The sequence below is a fragment of the Necator americanus genome, chromosome II (genome assembly GCF_031761385.1).
Source record: "Necator americanus strain Aroian chromosome II, whole genome shotgun sequence".
Classification (NCBI taxonomy): domain Eukaryota; kingdom Metazoa; phylum Nematoda; class Chromadorea; order Rhabditida; family Ancylostomatidae; genus Necator; species Necator americanus.
Genome location: NC_087372.1, coordinates 18204527 through 18224700, shown reverse-complemented (window position 1 = coordinate 18224700; position 20174 = coordinate 18204527). Strand labels below are relative to the sequence as shown.

The window sequence follows — 20174 nt, the reverse complement described above, 5'->3', positions numbered from 1 at the left end:
GAAACAGAAACAGAGGAATTTTTCAAACAGAATTCGTTTACCAATTACATATTTTACCTCTGCAATGCTTTTGTTTATTTCATTGTATTCCAGTAGCTCAGATTTCTAAGTGTACATCTGGTTTTGTTCAAGTTAAAATGTTCTTTTGAGATGCTCCCGTCCTTACGGACGCGAACCTCGCTGATGATAATAACGTGCCGCCTACGCCAAAGCATTGCAAGCCAGAGTGATTTTGCTTGTCCTGGGGCTCGTCATTGGGAAAGGAAGGAGTATAGTCGTCATAACAGAGACTATGGAAGAAGGCGCGCGAGAGGGTTTGTTCTTTAGATTATGTCCTTGGTTCTTTAGAGGTTCCCAAAGACTTTTACAGGAGATGGTTTGCAGTAGGCGCCCCGCTTTTAGGTCTTTCTTGGCTTGTTACAATAAAGGATGCATTGGGCATCGAACCAGTAAGGTTGGACAAGGATTCTCTGAAAGAGAAAATCAAACAGGTAGTAGCTGGAAGTTCTTGTATGTGGTGCAGTGATGCTGAAATACTTAGCGTTACAGTCATGGTTGCACCGAAAGTATGGTAGGTACAGAGAGGCGATCGATGTTTTAGAACTAGCCTTAGTAGAGGCCGAGCAACGAAAGGAGCCGTTACCCATTACGCGGTAAGTACAAGCACAGATTGGCGCAGAAAAAAACTGGTAAATGTGCCTTATGTAAGGGTTGTCCACTAACCAATGTCTGGCATTTAGTGTCAACTATTGTGGTTCTTTTTTGATAATAATATATCTGCCTTAGCTCTTTCTGACAGCAGATTTTAACGGCTTTCGTACTCATAGTACGGGATGTCCATACACTTGCACTTACTCGTGGTAGGCGGGTCGGTTCTTTGCACCACCTCGTAGGTAAGGGCGACTGTTATACCATAACATTACGTGAAGTAAAAAGTTCTGAGCGTTTCGACTTTTCGCTTTATTTCGACGATATAGTTGACATAAATGCAACCTTTACATTGACATTTAGATCAGATATGCGCCGTTTTGTTCTATAACTTTTGTCCATTTTGATGGCAATTTCATGATTTCGTAATTGAAGAAGTCCTCGTCTTTGTTGGCAAAAAAACTTAACCTCATTTTCACAAACTGGTAAATTGTGGAGAGGAGAGTGATTCCCTCCATTTCTTTCTAATTGCCGTAAAAAAACGGTCCGGAAGATGCGGCGCGTGCGCAAGGCTGGCGCGCTCCAATCGAACTCGTGGGGAATAGCGTGCCGGACGCTCGAAATCACATCTTCCGAGATGTTTTTACGGCAATTAGGAAAAAAATAGACGGAATCACCCTTCCCTACATAATCTACGACTCCGTATAGACATAACTCACCTGAAACCCGCACCACCCCAGATTCGTTGGGTGATGCCTTTAACATCTGTGGTATCTCGCACCTTCGGAGTGGTGGTGGCTCTGTGAATGAGTGAATCTTTATCTTTCAACCGCACACAGTGCAACTGTAAACGTAACTGATGCGCTAGAGGCGGAGCTTGGTGCATCGCGGAAGATTTCGTTAATCACAGAAGTAAGCCAGAGAGTTTCATTGCTTTTTAGCATGTTTTATTTCATTGGCTCCACTAGTTTGAAGAAATATAGAAGTCTTATCCTTGTCTCTTTCGAGCCATTCAACATCAATACACCTATTTAAAGGGTCTACGATGAGCTTGCCAACACCTATTACCAGATGGGTAATCTCGACGATGCGCTCAAGTACTTTCAACTAGTAGTGAACCGGTTAGTGTTGTACTTTGAACTTGTGCATATACTTTCTGCTATTTATTTATAATACATATTTTCTGTTTTTTATTAGCTGTATATATGCTTCACAGGTTGGTGAGTCTTCATGGGAAACGAGACAAAGATCCCGAATTTATCGGTGTGTCTCTGAAATTAGCAGATATTTTTGCTCAAAAAGGTCAACTTGATGATGCTGAGACTGGATTCTCGCACTGTGTTCGCAAACAAATGCAGGTTGTTTCTGAATCTTTGTGAAGCAACCATGGTCTTGCTGCAGCTCAATTGTTAGTGAATCGCTTTTCCGATTGCTTAGGTAGTCGATGAGCATATGAAAAAGTATAGCGTTGCTCAAGGAGCTCTTGTGGAAGACAGGCACGTCGTAGATACACACGGTCCTATTTTCACTGATCCAATTGCCTTGTTTGGAATGGCATTAGAGAACTTTGCTCATTTTCTAGTAAGTTGAAGAATCTTTTTGTACGTTGAAGTAAAAGCTAAAAGAAGAGTTCAGGTAACATATCGAGACGAGGAGCGATTGCAAGAAGCAGAGGAATACATGGATGAAGTAATGAAGGTAGGAGTTAAGAATTTTGAAGGTGCATGGTGTGTGTTGATATTTGGTTTTATACCAACTGGGTGCTCTTGGTATCTTACTTTATCATATGCCTGTTGTTCCATTATTTTCTGCTAATTATTATTATGTTATTTCTTGCTTTAAGAGTACTTTGTACTTGAGTCCAATCAAAAAAATCATGACTGTGTAGAGTTGCTTGGTTTTATGGTATTTCTTAAATGGTCATAGTTCTCATTAAGATCTCTTATCAGCTCTACGGCGCCACCTCTTTCCATTCCATCAATTTGCTGAATAATTTTGGTGCTGCTCTTATTCTTAGGAACAGGTAGTACTAGTATTTAGTAGTAATTTATTTGATTTATGGGTACTCGACTTCGACTTAGTTTTAGATTTGAATCAGCTCTGAAGTATTTGTCAATTGGCATTGACCGGATACTGTACGTGAACGAATGTGCGAGTATGATCCCCGGATATTACTGCAACTATGCCGAAGCTTTATTTCATGTTGGTCGAAAGGTAATACCTAAGAGAAACCTTTTCAGTGTGGAAGCTGGTAAGATGAACGCAAAGTAATAATTTTTGTTTCAGACCGAAGCATTAGAGTATGCAAGAAAAGCTGTTTTACTGAGCAAGTCAGAGGAACCACGAATACAGCAATATGCTCAGAAATTCTTACGTGATCTAGAGAAAGATTCCAAGGAAAAAAGACAACGATCATGGTGGTTGTTCTAGTTGTTTTGTAGATCTACATAGAATCGAAAAAAAACCTTCTTCTGTTCACGCACAAACACACTTGCCTTAAAAATGCACAGCTTTCTATACAGGTAAGCTGCCACATAATATGTACAGTGGAGTCAAAATGACGTAACGGTCAGTGCAGTTGCGTAAGCGGCTGCGTCGTAGCAAACGGTTTAGATCGAGGCGGGACCAACGCGATCTGCAGCGATAAATGGTCTTAGCAAAGGTCCCCCTATCGATTCTGATCGCTACTCTCCGCTAAGCCGCTTACGAGCTACGCCTTAGGCGCTACTTTCTACAACGAGTTCGATTCATTTTGACCTTACTTTACGCATTATTTCATTTTCAAAGAACATTTCGATTCGATATATGACTGGAGAAGTTTCAAACGTACAGATACTACTACTTAAAGGCATCATCTCACGAATCCGGGGTGGTGCGGGTTTCAAGTGGCTTATACCTATACAGGGTCGTGGATTATGGGGAAGAGGGTGATTCCTTTTCTTTCGTCCATTTCTTCCTAATTGCCGTGAAAAACGACCCAGAAGATGCGGCGCGCTCCAGTCGAACTCGTTGTAAAAAGTAGCGCTTCGGAACGCTCGAAGTCGCATCTTCCGGGCCGGTTTTTACAGCAATTAGGAAGAAGTGGACAGAATCACCCTTGTCCCCATAATCTAGGACTCCGTATAGCCATAACCGAACTGAAACCCGCACCACCCCAGATTCGTGGGGCGATGCCTTCAAATATACAAGCAGTTCAAAAGGGGCCTGTAAACACGTAAACCTCCACATGGACTTTTCAATACATAATGCATATGGCGAAGACACTTGTGAAATGGAGGTCTGCACAAGCGAATGAAAAGAACAGCAGGCCGTTGCTTCTACAGAGTGCCGCAAACTTTGTGACAAATACGTAACGAGTGGGACCTTGTAGGACACAGTTTAAATTTGTCCTTTCAATTGTTTTAAAGGCATCACCCCACGAATGTGGGGTGGTACGGGTTCCAAGCGGGTAATGCCTATACGGGGTCGTAGATTGTGGTGAAGAAGGTGGTTCTGTTCATCTCTCCCTGTATCAGTGTAAACGGAGGACCCCAGAGTGCAAAAGTTGCGCATTGCAAAAGAACCTGCCGTAAGAAACAACGCTCCGGGGTCGTGCGTTAACGATGATACAGGGAGAGGTGAGCAGAACCACCTCCTTCCCCACAATCCACAACCCCGTATGGGCATTACACGCCTGGAACCCGTACCACCTCAGATTCGTGGGGTGATGCCTTTAAATGGCAAGTTCATGTGTCGTCTTTTATTCACATTGGTTGTTGAAACACCTACTATTAACAACAAAGAGAAAAGGTCACAATGAAGAGTATAGGTGCATGAAACTCCTCTATACAGTCGGCATTAAACGTTGTATCAGTTTGACGCATCGCGTCCTGGAGGTATACATTCTTCACATCTCGTTGGGGATCTTTTGTCTTGTCTTGTTTTCTGTTTATTTCCGTAAAAGAGTCTTTAAGCAGGAATGCATAGTAGAAGAGAAATTCTTTTTTCATTAGTTTTAGTATAGTAGGGTCAAGGCAACATGAGGAACGGTGCAGTTGTGTAGGCGGCTGCACTCGAGGCGGTACGGTGGACCGTAGCGGTCGGAATCGAGGGAGATCCTTGCCAGCACCACAAATCGCTGCAGTCGCAGTGGTCCCACGTCGATCGTTACATTCACCACGTCGCTTCTGCGAACAATTCGAATTTCAGGCAGCCATTCGGAACGTAGCTCATTTGTATATCAAGGTCTGTACATCATCATACATTCACGTAGCTTACTTTTCTGATCTTGTAGGATGTTGACTCCTCTTTCAATTTTAACTAATGAAGAGTGAGAAGTAACATAGGGGGGCTAGTGTCATATAAGTTTAGTGTAGTGCTTGCAGTGTTAATTCCCTCATCCTCATGGGAATTCACCGTATTAAAGAAAAAACATGTTCTTGGCATATCTAGAACTGGAAATTTTTGTCTGCTGGCCATTAGAGCTTATGACACGCAATTTTTGTTGTTATCATGTATGCATATTATCATGTATCGTGCATTGACGTCACACTCAACAAACCCGAATTATGATGTGTTAGCTAGGAGAGACCCTCCCAACTTCTTTTCTACGCAACTTGACCGTTTTTGCTTTTTCATCTACGTAACCCGTAATATGAGCATTTTACTCATGCGGAAAGGTTAGTCGTTGTTTACTGTGGCTCTGATTCTGTTTTTGATGATTATCATATAAGATCTCTGTTAAGAGGAGTTCCAAACGACAGGAAAAGGAATAATCGCCATAAAACCAAGACAATCACATTTGGTCAACAATCGTTATCTATTGTCATTATCATACGTTCTACAACGTATCAATACTGTAACCAGTTACGCTTCAAATTCCTTAAAAAAGCAGTGAGCTACCTGGTCGAACATGTCTGTAAACTATGAGACAAATAAATGAAAAATGCAAAATAGAAATAGCAAGTCGAAGAACTTGTTTGATCATACCTTTTGTTGCTGGAAGCAATTGTGTATTTGCTAAATATGCTTGTTGACCTAAAGCGAATGATGCGGTAATTGATTGATCGACCTAATTGATCATGTGAACTCGCAGCTTAAAGGCAGCATACCGCGAGTCTGACGTAGTGAGGCGAACCGCTGGATGAGCTAGATATGAGTTGTAGATTGTGGAATCAGAGGTGGTTCCGCTCATCTCTCCCTAATCGTTGTAAAAACGGCGTGAAGAACTCCATTTTTCACGACGATCACAGTTGCAACGCGCCACCCTTGAACACGCGCCGCACCAAGCTGCGCAGCGGTCGAAAGGCAGTGAGTTCTTCTCGACTGCCTGTTCTGATAAAACCAATAAATATATTGGTGAGCGGACCAGAACTTATGCATAGAGGAGTGTTCTAACGTTCCTCGTTGTCACTAAAGCGTTCACACGCCGTTTCTTGGGATGATTAGGGAGAGGTGGGCGGAACCACCCCTGTCCCGCTGTCTACAACTCCATCTCTGGCTTTTCCCGCGGATTCCCCCACTTCTTCTTTTGTTATCGTGTATTTAAAGGCGTTATTCTAGGAAAGGAATCGACGAGTTTATTTTTACCTGAGTCTCTGACAGCCCTGAAAGATGAGAAATTCAAAAATTAATTCCACTAAAGTGCTACATTCATAAATTAGTTTGAGTCAGGAAGAACCCTTTTTAAAGCTGAGCTCTGTACAAATTGGTTGCAAAATGCAAAAGAAACGCCGAACACTAAAACAGAGAAAAAACCTCGTTCCTGTGTCTGCGTAGACAAGGTCCAAGAGTATCGGGAAACGAACTTTCATCCGAACAAGGTCTATGTTTAACAGGATAGTACAATATCAAGATGAAGAAATGATCAGCCGCCCATAACAACGATTATGTAGTCGGTATCCGTGGAGGGAAATTGTCCTCAATCTTGAGCAGGAGCCTCAACACTTTGCTGAACGAACGAACGACATTGCCTCGTGTATTTGATTTGATAACTCCCAACGACCAGCAGACACTGCTGGCAAGGAACCGACCTGAGGATTCTGCCTCCTGTCAAGGAAGTACGAAAAGTAGGGTTGAATGAGTATAACGGAAATGGCGTGAAAATTCCAAAGCATCGTTGGTGAGCATCTGAGATTAGTCTGATGATAAAAATCATCTTTTGAATATTCTGTTCTTTCATACACCACGGAATGTCAATCGCTGCTGAAGAAAATGGCAACAGTGTACCTAGTTAGTCTAGCGCAATTTCCATCAAGAGAACAGACAACTGCTTAAGATGAGAGTGACTAATCTTATGCAGTGCATAGTCCAGAATCTTAAAACACCATCTTATAACAGTTTGAAGAACTATTGTCTGATAAGATAGGCACATAGATGCTTGAGTTCAACTACGCCAGAGCGAGAAGACCTAGAGAAAATTACGATCCAAGAATGCGGGTGGAACAGTCGATTCTGGGTGGACACGAGACATTACACTTAAACAAACTTTATACGAGGAGGCATCGCTAGTTGTGTTAGCATTCTCAATTTTGTTCACCATATCTTAAATTCGCTCTTCAATGGTAATGGTAGTATCAGGAGTGGATGCTATATCCTTCATTTTCCAATCACGCTCTCAATTTGTGCACCCATTCTGGGAAACGGTAAAGAGGGTCCCGGCGGATTCCCCGCGAATGCCTCCGAGACATAGCGTGCCCAGTGGATATGCCGGCGGATACGCGAACATACCTCGCTCCAGTCGTTCAGGAAGACGCAGACATCCGTCTTAGATGTTCTTCTAGCCACAGAGACGCAGAAAACTGCGGAGTTACAAGAAAATATGCAAAGGAGAGTGGTATGAGCTGTCGAAATTACCGAATAAGTCAAAGAATAATAGTGCTAGATAGAAGTACATGGGATTTTGAATGGTGTTCTAATAAAGAAAGGGAGTGAGTTTGTCTTTATATCACCTTCAGAAAGTCTAGAAATCATACGAAATTTGAGCTCTTTTTCTTCCTGTAAGTTCCAAGAAGTCAGAGATATAGAAGGTCCCTCTGTCCAGAAATAAATTAGGCTACAAAAAAGCTTGGGAGTTACAGGATAACGATAATTCTCATTACCGTTACTTTTGAAACCTGGAATGTTCTTTCTAACGAAATTTTTTATGCACGTATTTTGAAGCTATTTGATACATCCTTATCTCATATTTCACGTGAGGATCTCTCTTGCTTCTGGTACGATTACAAAATTGAGATCACCTCACGTCACAAAATTGCAGTGAATGTGTATGATTTTTTTCTTTTCCTTAACACTTCAATCTACATTTCTATCATCTGTTACCTTAAACCCTATACTTTGCCGTTTTGATCATTTTTCTCTGGCATTTTAACCATCTAACTAATCCTTTTTCTTTTCGCCTGCTGCTGTGAGCGTTTAGGTTGTCGATAACTCCTTGGTAGGTCAAATATAGATTAAATCATGCCAGTTAGATCCACTCGCGTCACAAAAAAACAAGCTGCACTTTCGTCGCAGTCTAATCCTCGTGGTGAGACTAGCACGGCAGAATGTTCACAAACATTTGAAACAAACTACAACGAATTATCAGCAGCAGAATTGATCAGCGCTATCGCTGAACGAAACAAGGACCCGGTTATAAGTAAGATGCTAGCAGCACTTTCTGAAAAAGTTAGGATGGATTTCGCCGAACAGTTTGAAGCGGACAAGCGCTCGCGAAGCGTAGTAATCAGTGGACTCCCTGACTCGGGGTCTTCAGAGAGACTGGACAACCTGGAGGAAAAAGTCAACGATATTTTGCTTGCTTTAAATGTGAGCTGTCGTCCAGTTGATCTATACCGGATGGGTAAACCTAATGCTTCACATCCACGCCTAGTAAAAGTCGTTTTTCCCTCTCAGTTCTACTGGCGTCGAGCGCTTGCTAATGCGCGCCTTCTTCGCGGTGCAGGTTTTCCCAATGTTTATATCCGCAGAAGTATGACACCTGATGAAAGGAAACGAGAGTATGAACTGAGACAAGAAGCACGCGAGCGTAACAGAGGAAAAAGTCAGCGGGAGTGGGTGGTTTACCGTGGCGAACTAAGGCACATCTCGGACATTAAGCGAAACACATCGGGAAACGCGTAAAGCCGCACGGCGCTTCTTCAACACTAAAATCATATTTATTTAATGCGCGCAGTCTCGTCAATAAAATTCATCACTTACAAATGTTCCTCTGCTTGTACAAACCGGATCTAATTTTTATTACTGAAACTTGGTTAACCACTAAAATTTTGGACTCTGAGCTCGTTGGTAACCTGCCCTATAATGTCTACCGTTCGGACCGATCCATGAGAAGAGGAGGTGGGGTGTGCGTTCTTGTCAAGGCATTTATTAGTGCTCAAATCGTTACTGGTGACAACGATCTTAAAGCTGACTTACTCTCCGCTGAAATTTTGTGTGCTGATGATTTGACGCAACTTCGTTTTATACTCGTATACCGACCTCCAAATAGTTCTGCTGCTGATGATAAAAAACTTGTAGACGTACTTAGCGATCTTGCGGTTATGAATCATCAAACTATTATTCTCGGGGACTTCAATCTACATATAGATTGGATTAACTCCGTAGCTTTCAACTCATCTTCATCGCTTTTCTTAGATTTTTTCACCAGTGCTGATTTCGTGCAAAATGTGAATCTGCCTACCCACGCTGATAAGGTTCTTGACATCCTCCTTACACCTAGCGCCTACACTCTAGATGTTGAGCTTCTTCCACCCCTAGCCTCATCCGACCACGCAATTGTCCATTTCGAAACACCTGTATCTATGTCAGCTCCAAGAATTCCGTTTCCTAACTTTTTCGCGGCTGACTACCTTTCCTTAAACGATTACTTTTCTGGTGTTGACTGGTTTACTCTATTCAATCAATATTCTTCATGTTCGGACATTTATCGCAGATTCTGCAAGAAGGTTTATGAGGGTCTTGCAAAATTTGTTCCTTTTCGATTTCCTCGCCCCTTTTGTTCTAATCTTCCACCTCAGCTGAAAGCCTTAATCTCTCAGAAACAACGTCTTTTTGAGGAGCTAAACCATCCTTTACATAACCCGCTGTACAAGAAAGTATGTTCTGACATTGACTTCCACATGAAAAGATATCTTCGTTATCGAGAGCGCCACTTAGTGCACAGCAAATCCATGAAGCCCTTTTATTTGTACTTAAGGCATAAAATGAAAGGCAATGGAAAACTTCCTGGTCTTACAGATCAAACAGGAGTTACTTATATCAGAGATGCTGATAAAGCTAATGCCCTAGCCTTGCATTTTGCCAGTGTGTTTTCTTCAGAGTGCAGTAATAATACTCCAGAAATTGTTGGCATTGGTCCTATCCAACAGCAGTGCCGTGCCATATTTTTCCATCCTTCAGATATCTACAAATATCTCAAGTCTCTCAAACCGTCGGTCAGTGAAACATATGACGGAATCCCGCCAATTGTATATAAGGAGTGTGCTGCTACTTTATGTTGTCCTCTAACCCATATCTTTAACATCTCTATGCTATTAGGTGAAGTTCCGGAGGTGTGGAAAAGCGCCATAGTTACAGCAATTCCTAAGTCCCCAGGTACTAATCTGCTGAGCAACTATCGTCCTATTAGCTTATTACCAACGCCAGCCAAAATTATGGAAAAGATTATCAGGGATAAACTGTTGTCTTGGCTAAAGAAGTTTCATCTGATTCCCGCTCAACAACATGGGTTTGTCGGTGGAGCTTCGACATCTACTAATCTAATTGATAGTATTTTTGACTGGTCCTTAGCTTGCAATCAAGGTAAATCGATTGATATAATATACGTTGACCTGTCTAAAGCCTTCGATAAAGTATGCCACTCTAAATTAATTGCTAAGCTTAAGTACTTCGGAATAACGGGCCATATTATAGATTGGATGATCTCGTATCTTAATATGAGAAGTATGACAGTCAAAGTCGGCCACAAATACTCAGCCAAGTTCCCTTGCAGAAGTGGAGTTCCACAAGGAGGAGTTCTCTCCCCTCTCTTGTTTCTCATCTACACTATCGACTTACCTAATGTTATCAGAACCTCTTCTCACGTCAGTGTCCAAATGTACGCTGATGACATTAAGATTTACGGCATATACGATGACGAGAACTACCTCGAAGTACGCAATGCACTTCAGACATCACTAGCTAAAATGTCCGACTGGGCCTCCAAATGGGATCTGCGCATTAACCACGACAAGTCTCTGGTTATGCATATAGGTAAAGGGAATGTGGCTGAGTATAGTATGAATGGTGTAGCTCTTAAAATTTGTAAATCTGTAAGAGACTTAGGGATTTTTGTGGATTATAACCTCAACTTCACAGAACATATTGATCATATTGTAAGGAAAGCATACTCGGCCCTTTTTCGACTATTCCGCATTGTTCACACCTCTAATCCAACTATTCTCACTCGTCTATACAAATCGTTCGTCTTACCTCATCTTGAATATGGCTCTCAAATTTGGAGCCCTTCAAAGAAAAATATATAGCAAAGCTCGAAAAGGTGCAAGAGACTTTTACGCGTATGTTATGCAGAAGAATGTCAACAGACTTAGCGGTGAATAGCTACAAGGATCGTCTCAAAAAATTAGGTATGAGCAGTTTGAGGAACAGACGTATACACGCCGATCTAATCTTGTGTTTTCGGATCCTCAGAAATGAAACCAAATTAAAGCCAAGCAAGTATTGGTGCTTCAGACCTACTAGTGAAAGAACTGGTGGTTTCAATTTACATTACCCTAAAATACAGCATAGAAAATTTGACCTGATGTTCAATAACTTCTTCTATAGAACAGCTAGATGGTTGGAGCTCTTACCGCGGGATATTGTTAAAGCCGAACATAGTAGGATATTCAAGGCGAATTTGAAGAAAATTGAAACAAGCCGGTGTCTGAATATTGATGTCTAACCGCATGCCTCTAATTCTAGCAACTCTCTGATGTCTGGTGCCTTTTGCGCAGGGCATGGAACTGGATCACGGATTCCCGTCAATGATACCTCTTAGTTGTCTTTTGCATTTCTCCTGTTTTTGTACTGGCTCTCCTATAGTTACCTTTTTCAGCTTACTGCGAGGCCACTCTTTTCCTTCTTCCGACACATGAAGTCTATTCCGGTCACTGAAGCTCTTTCGCTAACGAGGATACTGATATCCTTTGGTCATATCTCTCTTTAATTTCATGCGTCATACTAACTCCTCTCTCAATTACTTCGGAATAACCTTCTTTGCTAAGTACCGCATCTTTTGGCAGGTTTGCTCTTGGCTGTCGCTTGTCTAGATTGTGGTGGTCAGTCGTTTGAGGATCACAAAAGTTGGTGAACCCTCCTGCTTAAGGTCTCCTGTCAGACTCGCTTTTAGCTCAACGTGCTCCCTATGCCTTGGGCGAATTTGGCTTTCCGAACGTTGATGTTTCGGTAACGTGACCAATGATAAGCGCTCTGGAGGAGATAGTAGATGTCACAAGAGGATTCTTCACCTTCTGGAGTAGGAGAACGACATGTTGACATTAGCACTTGTTATCTACCGCAGGAAGAGACAGCACCAGTCTTCTTTGGCAATAAATTGGGTTCCGGTTTCAGTAGAGTTTGTAGTTTCTTTTTACTCCTAAGAATCTCTGACTCAGACAAAGGATGTTCCATTTGTTTTTTTTTGTTTTCTTTATCTTTTTTTCTGGTGCACCATTGGTGTATGTGAATAAATAAATAAATAAATGATTCTCCAAAACAATTTAGTAGACAGTGAATTATATCCTGGCCGGTGATGCAGCGTATGGTTAGCGGTAGGTAAGCAAAGTCAGCTATTTAGGTACCAATGAAAGTGAATCTCTTTAGGACACGCACCATCGCTAATTGCTCTGACGAAGCATGACCGGGGCATGCTCGAAATTCCGCCGGGACCCTCTTTACACGCACCCCACTTACCCGATTTGGATTTCTTACTATTTTATAAAAGCGACGTGTGAGCTTGACGAAAGGTTCATTGCTGCTCGAGGAGTAATAGAAATGTTTTACGTTTTCGTTCGTCATCGGAATCATCTAAGTAGATATCACTGTTTCCAAAATCTTCGCGAACTGCGTGTATAAGAGCCTTTAATGGGATTCATGAAAGATTCTGCAATTAGGACACCGGTTCAGCCCTTTCCAAATTTTACGGAAGAAGAGCTTGCTTTGAAGTGGCGCCTCCAGTGAAAGTGACTGAAAATAATAATTTTCAAAAGAATAACTGTTCTAGCAAGATGTGTTGCTCGTTGATAGTCCAAAGGCATGCGTGTTCTGCACTTTGTCCTACCGTGAAAAGTGTGGGAATATTACGAAACTTCCAGACACTCTGAAAAAAGTTCTTTTTTCGCATGAAGCTCCTCTTTTGGTTAGACTGGTTTTTTCTGACATCGAAGATGTAATTTCGCTGATGCCTGAGTTGCAGATCCAACATTTTCATTGAACTTCAACTTTTCAAATTACAATCCCATCGCTTTTTCTAGTTAAAAAAAAAACAGAACAAGGAACGAAAAACTGCAGAACTTCCCTTAATGTCTACCTTTCGTTGTCTTCTTTCTCGGTCCGCCTTGAGTGTACTGAACAAATACAGTGAACAAATAAACAAATAAAATCAAGAAAACATTTGCTGCAAAAAAGCAGACTCTATACTTCTTCAAAGTTTCAAAATTGTAACAAATATGACCATCAAAGAATAGCGTTCTACAAATATCTCATTGTATTTTTGTTTTCTGATCCTTGTTGCATCCCAATTTCAGACGTCACCGATAAACTTATAAACTAATGTTTACACAATGAGCATTTCGGGTTTTTATCTTTTCTGTGACCTGATTTTTGGTTTGATTGTGGAACATGGCAGACTGGAAATTTTACAAAGAAGTCGCAAGAAGTCGAATTTGGATCCATTTTATTTGGCTTCTGTTGGAAGCAAGAAAAGTGGAAACTGAAGAATCCAAGCTAAGTAGTGGATGAGGGCAGTTCAGCAATTCCCTGATGCGACAGAGCAACATGTTCAACAATGTTGTGGTGAGCGATGATGAGGAGGAAGCCAAGGCGACGAAGACGTGGGAAGTGGTTGTGGCAAATTTCCTTTCCCTTTCTTTATCGTGTTGAATTGGAGAGAATCTCACCTCTCAGAGTAGTCGACGTTAGTACTGACAACAAATACGCGTAGCCTGTAGACCGCATCTTCCAACGAAGATCGATTTCACCGACTTTTAACGCTTAAATACACCACTTAAGATTTGCGAAATGCGAAAAGTGCGGGGTATTTGATCGCGAATGCCGAACGTCGCGAAAAGTGTTCCAGCCAGTTATCGACATTAATATTGACTTTTTTCTACTATATTATTGATGTGAACGTGGCAGTTTGATTTTTTTTTTACCTACATTCACTGGTCGCCTTTCTACATACAACAAGAAACTTCCTGTTTTTCAGGGATAATCTGCAGACTATCTCAGCGATTTGGTATTTAAGTGTCTTTTTAAGCACACCTAGCTTCCTAACATTAGTATTCTTTATACGGTTTTCGATTAGTAGCTGAGTAGTTCGGTTAGCGATATATGGTTATTATAGTTAAACAGTTTTCGGAAGTCGAAGATCCACACACATGCTGCTGCCCCGCATTGCAATGATCAGTTCTTCCAGTAGAAAAAAGTAAGCGATTCTTCTATTCGTTCGATTGAATTTATCGCGGAATTAGTCCGCAACAATCTAGTGATTATCGGCTTTATGGGAGCAGAGCGCGACCCCTTATCTTTCAAACATCACCGAACACTCAGATCATCTTCGCTAACTGATCAACCCGTACAAAACTTCAGTATGGGCGGATACTGATCTTCTCGAGTAAGATTTCCTCACTAATATCTTATTGCAATAGTAATTACTGCTTATTTTTTGTTCTTTATCCGCCGTTTTTAGAGTAGTGGCACCAAACGCTCTACGGGACTACGATGATGAATGATATTTTCGCCTTCATGGTAGATATTCTTAGTTGTGGTGGTGTTTACGATGTATAACAGTTGGCTGTGCACTTGTTTTTTTTTTTGATTTGCCGTTCTGTTTATTTCCCTTATTACCGCGGTTAGTCGTATTCACTTTCATGTGGTGGTTTACTAATCCAGGCATGAAGGTCAACGCTTCTCACTGACGATTCATGGTGGCGTAATAAAATTGGCTTTGTTGGGTGCTTATCATTCGGAGCATAGTACCAGTCACTTGTACCGTCGTTACATCTGTCACCAAAAACTTGGCCTTTTCAAATGTTTGGCTCACGAAAGAATAAGCACGATGAAGAGATATGAGATGTGTGTTTACTGTGAGTTATTCGATTACATATTCGTGTTTTCTTCTTCCGTGCAGAGTCCACCGGCTGAATACCGTAACCTGTTCGTACTTTTCGAAAGTCACCGTTAAACTCAGTACCTCCACAGACAATGTGTAATGCGGATGATTGATGTATTTCTACTTTTCCTGTTGCTCTTTTCAAATGCGCGACTGAGTTTCTCCGCAAGTTCTAGTTCTTCGTTTTTTCTGTCTTGTTCTCACCGCTGCAGCGTCAATCCAGAAATGCTCTTCGATCAGTGGAGTATTGATGAGTCTTCGCTAGACTGCGTCAACGACATCGACACGCAGAGTGGACGTAAGCGGCTGGTTGTTTTTGCCTGATTCCCGTCACTAATTGTTCAGTTCGCCAAGCGCAGAATTATCAAGAGCAATCAGAAGATGAACGACATCTCCTATCGACTCACCACACTAATTTACTTGCTTCTCAAAAAAGTAAACAAATACACATCGCTGTGATGACATCCTTTGGGTAAAGTCAAATTGGAATTGGAATAGTCATCCGTGCGGCACTTGCTGATTTTCAAAATCCCCTGGGTTGTTAGCATAATGTCTATCGAAAGAATTCCCAGTTAGCCCACGTATGTTGTTCGTTGTTCTCTGTTCGCTGTTCTCTACTTTTCTCTCAATGGCAAAATTTTGCAAAAAGCGCTGTAATCTTTACCACGGTGTTTTGAGATTTCCGGAAGAATGCCAAGGTCGTCTTCAACAAATTGGCACACGTGAAGAATGTGGCAGAGAAGAGCAACCTTACAGACAACAAGAGACGTATTAAACATTTTCGGCAACACTTGAATAGGCAAAGAAAGAACTGCGGTTTTGGAATTATCTACCGGAAATAGAAGTGCGTCTAAGACATAAAATAATAACGCTTTGACGATTGACTAGCAACTGATTCCAGTTCGATGACAACTTAATAAGAATCTTGTCGGTTCTCCGAGAATCCAGTTTTATTTAGAATCAACTCCATCTTTATTAAATTATCGTCAGGAAAGAAGAGAACGCAGCTTCGAACGACGAGTGCTCAATTTTAGATCAGATAGATTGGATAAGTCATCAGGAGTAGTCTAAGCCAACACGAGGAAGTATAGATTTCAAGTTCAAGTTTTCTTCAGGGTTTTGAATGCTTCAGTGCCAATGTGGCTTCTTTTTCGAACAAGTCATACGCTGGCGAAAGTCGTCTGAGGTTGCCTTAGTTTTCTGAAGGGTGATGACCAAGAAAACATGTTTTGTATGGTCCACCACTTATAGACATTACCAACTCCTTCGTTCCTAATGTTTCCTTCAAATTTTAGAATTTCGTCATGAACTAAGAAGCTTTCAGATCTTTCTTCAACATAGGTAATGGTGCCTTGTACACGATGCAAGAAAGGCAGGATGTTTCGGAATTCTTAAAGGCATCGCCCCACGAATCTGAGGTGGTGCAGATTTCAGATGGAGTATTCTTATAAGGGATTGTAGATTATGGAGATGAGGGTGATTCCGTCCATTTCTTCCTAATTGCCATAGAAAACGGCCCGGAAGATGCGGCGTGTGCACACGGCTGGCACGCTCCAATCGAACTCGTTGTAGAAAATTGCGCACCGGAACACTCGAAGCCGTATTTTCCGGGCCGTTTTCTACGGCAATCAGGAAGAAATGAGCTGAATCATCCTTCTCTCAATAATCTACGATCCCGTATACGAATACTCCAGCGGAAATCCGTACCACCTCAGATTCGTGGAGTGATGCCTCTAATCTTGCCACGGCGGGAGGACCGCGGCCGGTAAGAGGTTCGGGTGTGAGTGCGATGGCTTGAAACCGCTCTGCGCCATTCAAGCCTTTTATCCCTCCGGGATCTACAAATTGGTACCAAACTTGTCTCCGAAAATAACAGTATTGAACTGTGTATCTACTAGCTTCCGCAACTCATTGTAGGGGTACACACGAGTTCATAGACCTCAAAAGATTCTAGACTGAGTTCGAACGCATCTCCGTAGGGCTTGTACTTTATCCTCTAATCTTGCAAGTATGAAAGAAATCCTATGGAAAACTGTCCGCTCAGTTTTGGTTAGGACCTAAGAAAGTTCATATTTATCAGGTGCGTTTGACGTAAGAAATATTTTTTAAAGATATTTATGCTTCGAACAATGAGTTCCTTGAAGTTCCACTCCCAAAAACTCCTTCTGCTATAGAAATATTTGAACGCCCGGAGTAACAATGATGATCGATTCAAGGGACAGCGAAATCTCTGGATAAGGTCATGTAAAGGGGGCGAGCGTTCGAACTAGCCTGTATCTGATCCAATGCTTGAACTTGCATGAGACGCGAATTCTGATTCGCTGTCATTCCCGCAGATTTTGATTAACGACTTCTCTTCGCGTTCTGTCCTGTGTTTTCTATCGACTTAAGATACAAACATACGCCTTGTTTTTTTGACGGGACACACTTGCCCACTTCCTTCCTGTTTGCGAACGACCGTTTGCTGCCTTCTTCGTAGTGTGGATTTACAAAATGGGAAATCATATTAAGACATCGAAATTGTGGTGTATCTTTACCCTTACGGGGACACTCCTCTGTTATGATATTGAATACTGAGTGTTTTAGGGGATTTTAATGTGTTCGTTCTACAATCTGCATGTTAACATACAATCTCTCGGAGTGTAGTGCTGCAATTTGTCAAAGGTCGTGATTTGATGTTTAAAGAAGTGGGCGCCACCGCTCCCTCCTCCAAAGCTCCTCCTAAGAAGTTTCGTTCTCCTTGAAGCTGCAACTTCTTCGAATTTCTTTTTCTGCTACTGCTTCTTGTTTGAATCTTAGTAGAACGTGCTAACCTTTCTTCAGAACCGAAAGCCTTAAGGTATATGAAATGGTATATGAAAATGTCTTAAGAAACTGCTAATATTTTCTGAAGGATACATTTTCCATAAAATGTCAGAGCTCTTCTTTTGTGAATTCCACGAAGAAGAAGTGCGATCTTTGGATTTTTAAGTTCTTAAATGTCTTTTTTCGCCACTGGTACGTGTTTTGAATCTTACGCTGCTTACTCTGACAAAAAAGAACTTGGTTCTACTGCTTCACATTGAATTCGTTTGTTTTCCTCCATTCGATCGATCCACTGCTGACGCATATCCAATTCTCCACCGTTCCCGCTTCGTTGCGGTCCTTCTATATTATTGCTTGCAGAAACTGGAGAAACCTGTTTTTAGTGTTCTAAAGGGTCACATAAAAATGTGGATATCAGAAAGTGGAGACAGAAGTGGTTTCTAAGTATGAATGGCCATGACACCACTCTCACCTATGTTTATCTGCCCCTCGGGTCCGCGTGGAACTCGTTCACACGTCGAACTATTCGTTTTCCATGCCTATCTCTTCCGAAGAGAAAATTACAGGATCATCACATTGCATTGTAGTTCTTTGTGTTCCGCGTTCAAACTGTTTTCCCCTGCATGACGAACACACGGAATGTACTGCCTGAGAGATAATTATCAACGGTGTCTACTACGTTGTTTACGAAAGGCCTAGTAAGAGCGTTATCGCAGGAAGTAGGGAGGTAGCAGAGGTAGCTTGGCACTCGGATGATGGGATTTAAAGGGAAAAATCCGTGTTCGGGCCTTCGATAACCATCATGGATTGATAAAACTCGAAGGCTATCATGCAGCAAGGCGGTCAAGGACGGCCTGTTCGGACCGGCCATTGAGGAAAACGCGACGCTCTGCTCTACCGGCGTTCGTGTCCGTCGCTGCGCTTCCGATTTCGATTATTTTCCAAACCATGAGGATAGTGATTTGAGATCACCTCTAGAATTCTCTTGGTTCCTGCTTCTTCTTCCGCTTGCGTCTGCTATGGTGAATGGTCGTGAATGTTGTGTTCGGTATTGATGGTCCATCATCAGCCATTACGTGCGGTTGTTTTAGTCATGTGCTACGCTGGAATCCACCCTTTCCTTGCTTTAAAAGGAAGAACAGGAATGATACATGCGAAAGTGATGCGAAAATTCCCCAAAGACATTTGACGAGTCCGCAGTGTTGATGCTACAAAAAGATAAGTGATGGACATCTGTGTCCTTGCTAACTATGCACTAAGCATTGCTGTGCTCAGGAATAGGAGACCTTTGCATCTCCGCAGGTTTGGTTCATAACAAGTGAGAAAGAAGCGAGAGGCTAGTGTCAAGAAATAAGTCGTAAGTAATGAACTCAACAGCTTCGAAATCGTTCTGCCGCCACCCAGAAACCGCAGAACCTCGCTATAGACGTTTCGAGAGGGTTATCTATTCACTTAATCACCTATTCACAATTTTTTCATGAGAGCAGCCTATTTGCCTATTTGTGTTTGTCGCCTATTTGTCTTGCTGCCTACTTTAATTGTTCATATGGGATGAACCAATACTAATCGAAATTCTACGCAAAACCACTGTGACACCTCTTTGTCATCTGCTCTGTTTCATCTAAGTGGTCTTCCTCAATTCCATCGAATTTCGCCTCACGTTGAACTTCCATGCAGTTATTCGCGGTCTGTAATCGTGACGGTTGAGTCAGTCTTAATGTCTGTCCTGAGCGCTTTTTTAAAGGTCTATACGGTGTAGGTATATTCGACTCGCACAAAAAAATGCTTTACCGTCCAAAAGAATGAAAATCCACTGAAGAATTAAATTTCTTAAGAAATTAAGAATTTCTTCATGCGCTAATTTTTGATGAATGGTATTTTCCACATTTTCTTTTGTTAAGATGCTCAACAACTCTGACAACCAACCCATTTTTTCCTTGCTTTGCACTTTTTGATGTAGTTGTCGATGGGTCAAGGCGCAGTTCGGCAACGTCAACCAGTGCAGGGCAATGTACCAAGAACTGGATGGTTATCTATTGCCACCGATCTACGACACTATTAAAGTAGAAAGTTATCCCCACATGTGTTGTCGCCTAAGAAGGAAAGCGAGTATTTGTTCGTCAACGCAATGGCCATTCGCCCCGCTCTTTCGTTTTCGGTCGCTCTTGGCTGTTACCGCTTTGCCGGTTGGGGAAATTGCCCAATTCTTCCAGCAGCTCTTTTTCTGTTTTCTTCTGCATTCCAGTAGAACTGTCGTTGATGTGAATTACAGATTTTCCTTGAGCTATCCAAGCACTTCCGGCAGTTGCACGGAGACGCGGTCGGGATGATACTGTACTATTCCTCCAACTGAACTCCCTTCCATGGCCCT

General features: G+C 42.0%; 4 protein-coding genes across 5 annotated transcripts; 3 read left to right on the top strand and 1 right to left on the bottom strand.

The window, feature by feature from the left end:
* Nucleotides 1-150: 150 nt before the first annotated feature.
* RB195_018320 (uncharacterized protein) lies at nucleotides 151-3078 on the top strand (the record flags this gene model as incomplete). 2 transcript variants are annotated; one of them, XM_064185698.1, is made up of 10 exons in its annotated part: nucleotides 151-314; nucleotides 371-491; nucleotides 550-653; nucleotides 1686-1769; nucleotides 1865-2006; nucleotides 2086-2229; nucleotides 2284-2346; nucleotides 2586-2671; nucleotides 2736-2862; nucleotides 2935-3078. In XM_064185698.1, the coding sequence occupies 10 exons, from the start codon at nucleotides 151-153 to the stop codon at nucleotides 3076-3078; spliced, it is 1179 nt and encodes a 392-aa protein (XP_064041579.1). The 2 variants fall into 2 exon arrangements, with proteins under 2 accessions (XP_064041579.1, XP_064041580.1); XM_064185699.1 differs by having other exon boundaries at nucleotides 184-314.
* A 1564-nt stretch (nucleotides 3079-4642) lies between these two features.
* Nucleotides 4643-5821, bottom strand: RB195_018319 (uncharacterized protein; the record flags this gene model as incomplete). The annotated part of the gene is made up of 3 exons (XM_064185697.1): nucleotides 4643-4814; nucleotides 5617-5664; nucleotides 5739-5821. 3 exons carry the CDS (start codon nucleotides 5819-5821, stop codon nucleotides 4643-4645), a joined length of 303 nt encoding a protein of 100 aa, XP_064041578.1.
* Nucleotides 5822-8085: 2264 nt separating this feature from the next.
* Nucleotides 8086-8748, top strand: RB195_018318 (uncharacterized protein; the record flags this gene model as incomplete). The annotated part of the gene is made up of 1 exon (XM_064185696.1): nucleotides 8086-8748. The coding sequence occupies one exon, from the start codon at nucleotides 8086-8088 to the stop codon at nucleotides 8746-8748; it is 663 nt and encodes a 220-aa protein (XP_064041577.1).
* An 80-nt stretch (nucleotides 8749-8828) lies between these two features.
* RB195_018317 (uncharacterized protein) lies at nucleotides 8829-11150 on the top strand (the record flags this gene model as incomplete). Its single annotated transcript, XM_064185695.1, has 1 exon — nucleotides 8829-11150. The coding sequence occupies one exon, from the start codon at nucleotides 8829-8831 to the stop codon at nucleotides 11148-11150; it is 2322 nt and encodes a 773-aa protein (XP_064041576.1).
* Nucleotides 11151-20174: the final 9024 nt, after the last annotated feature.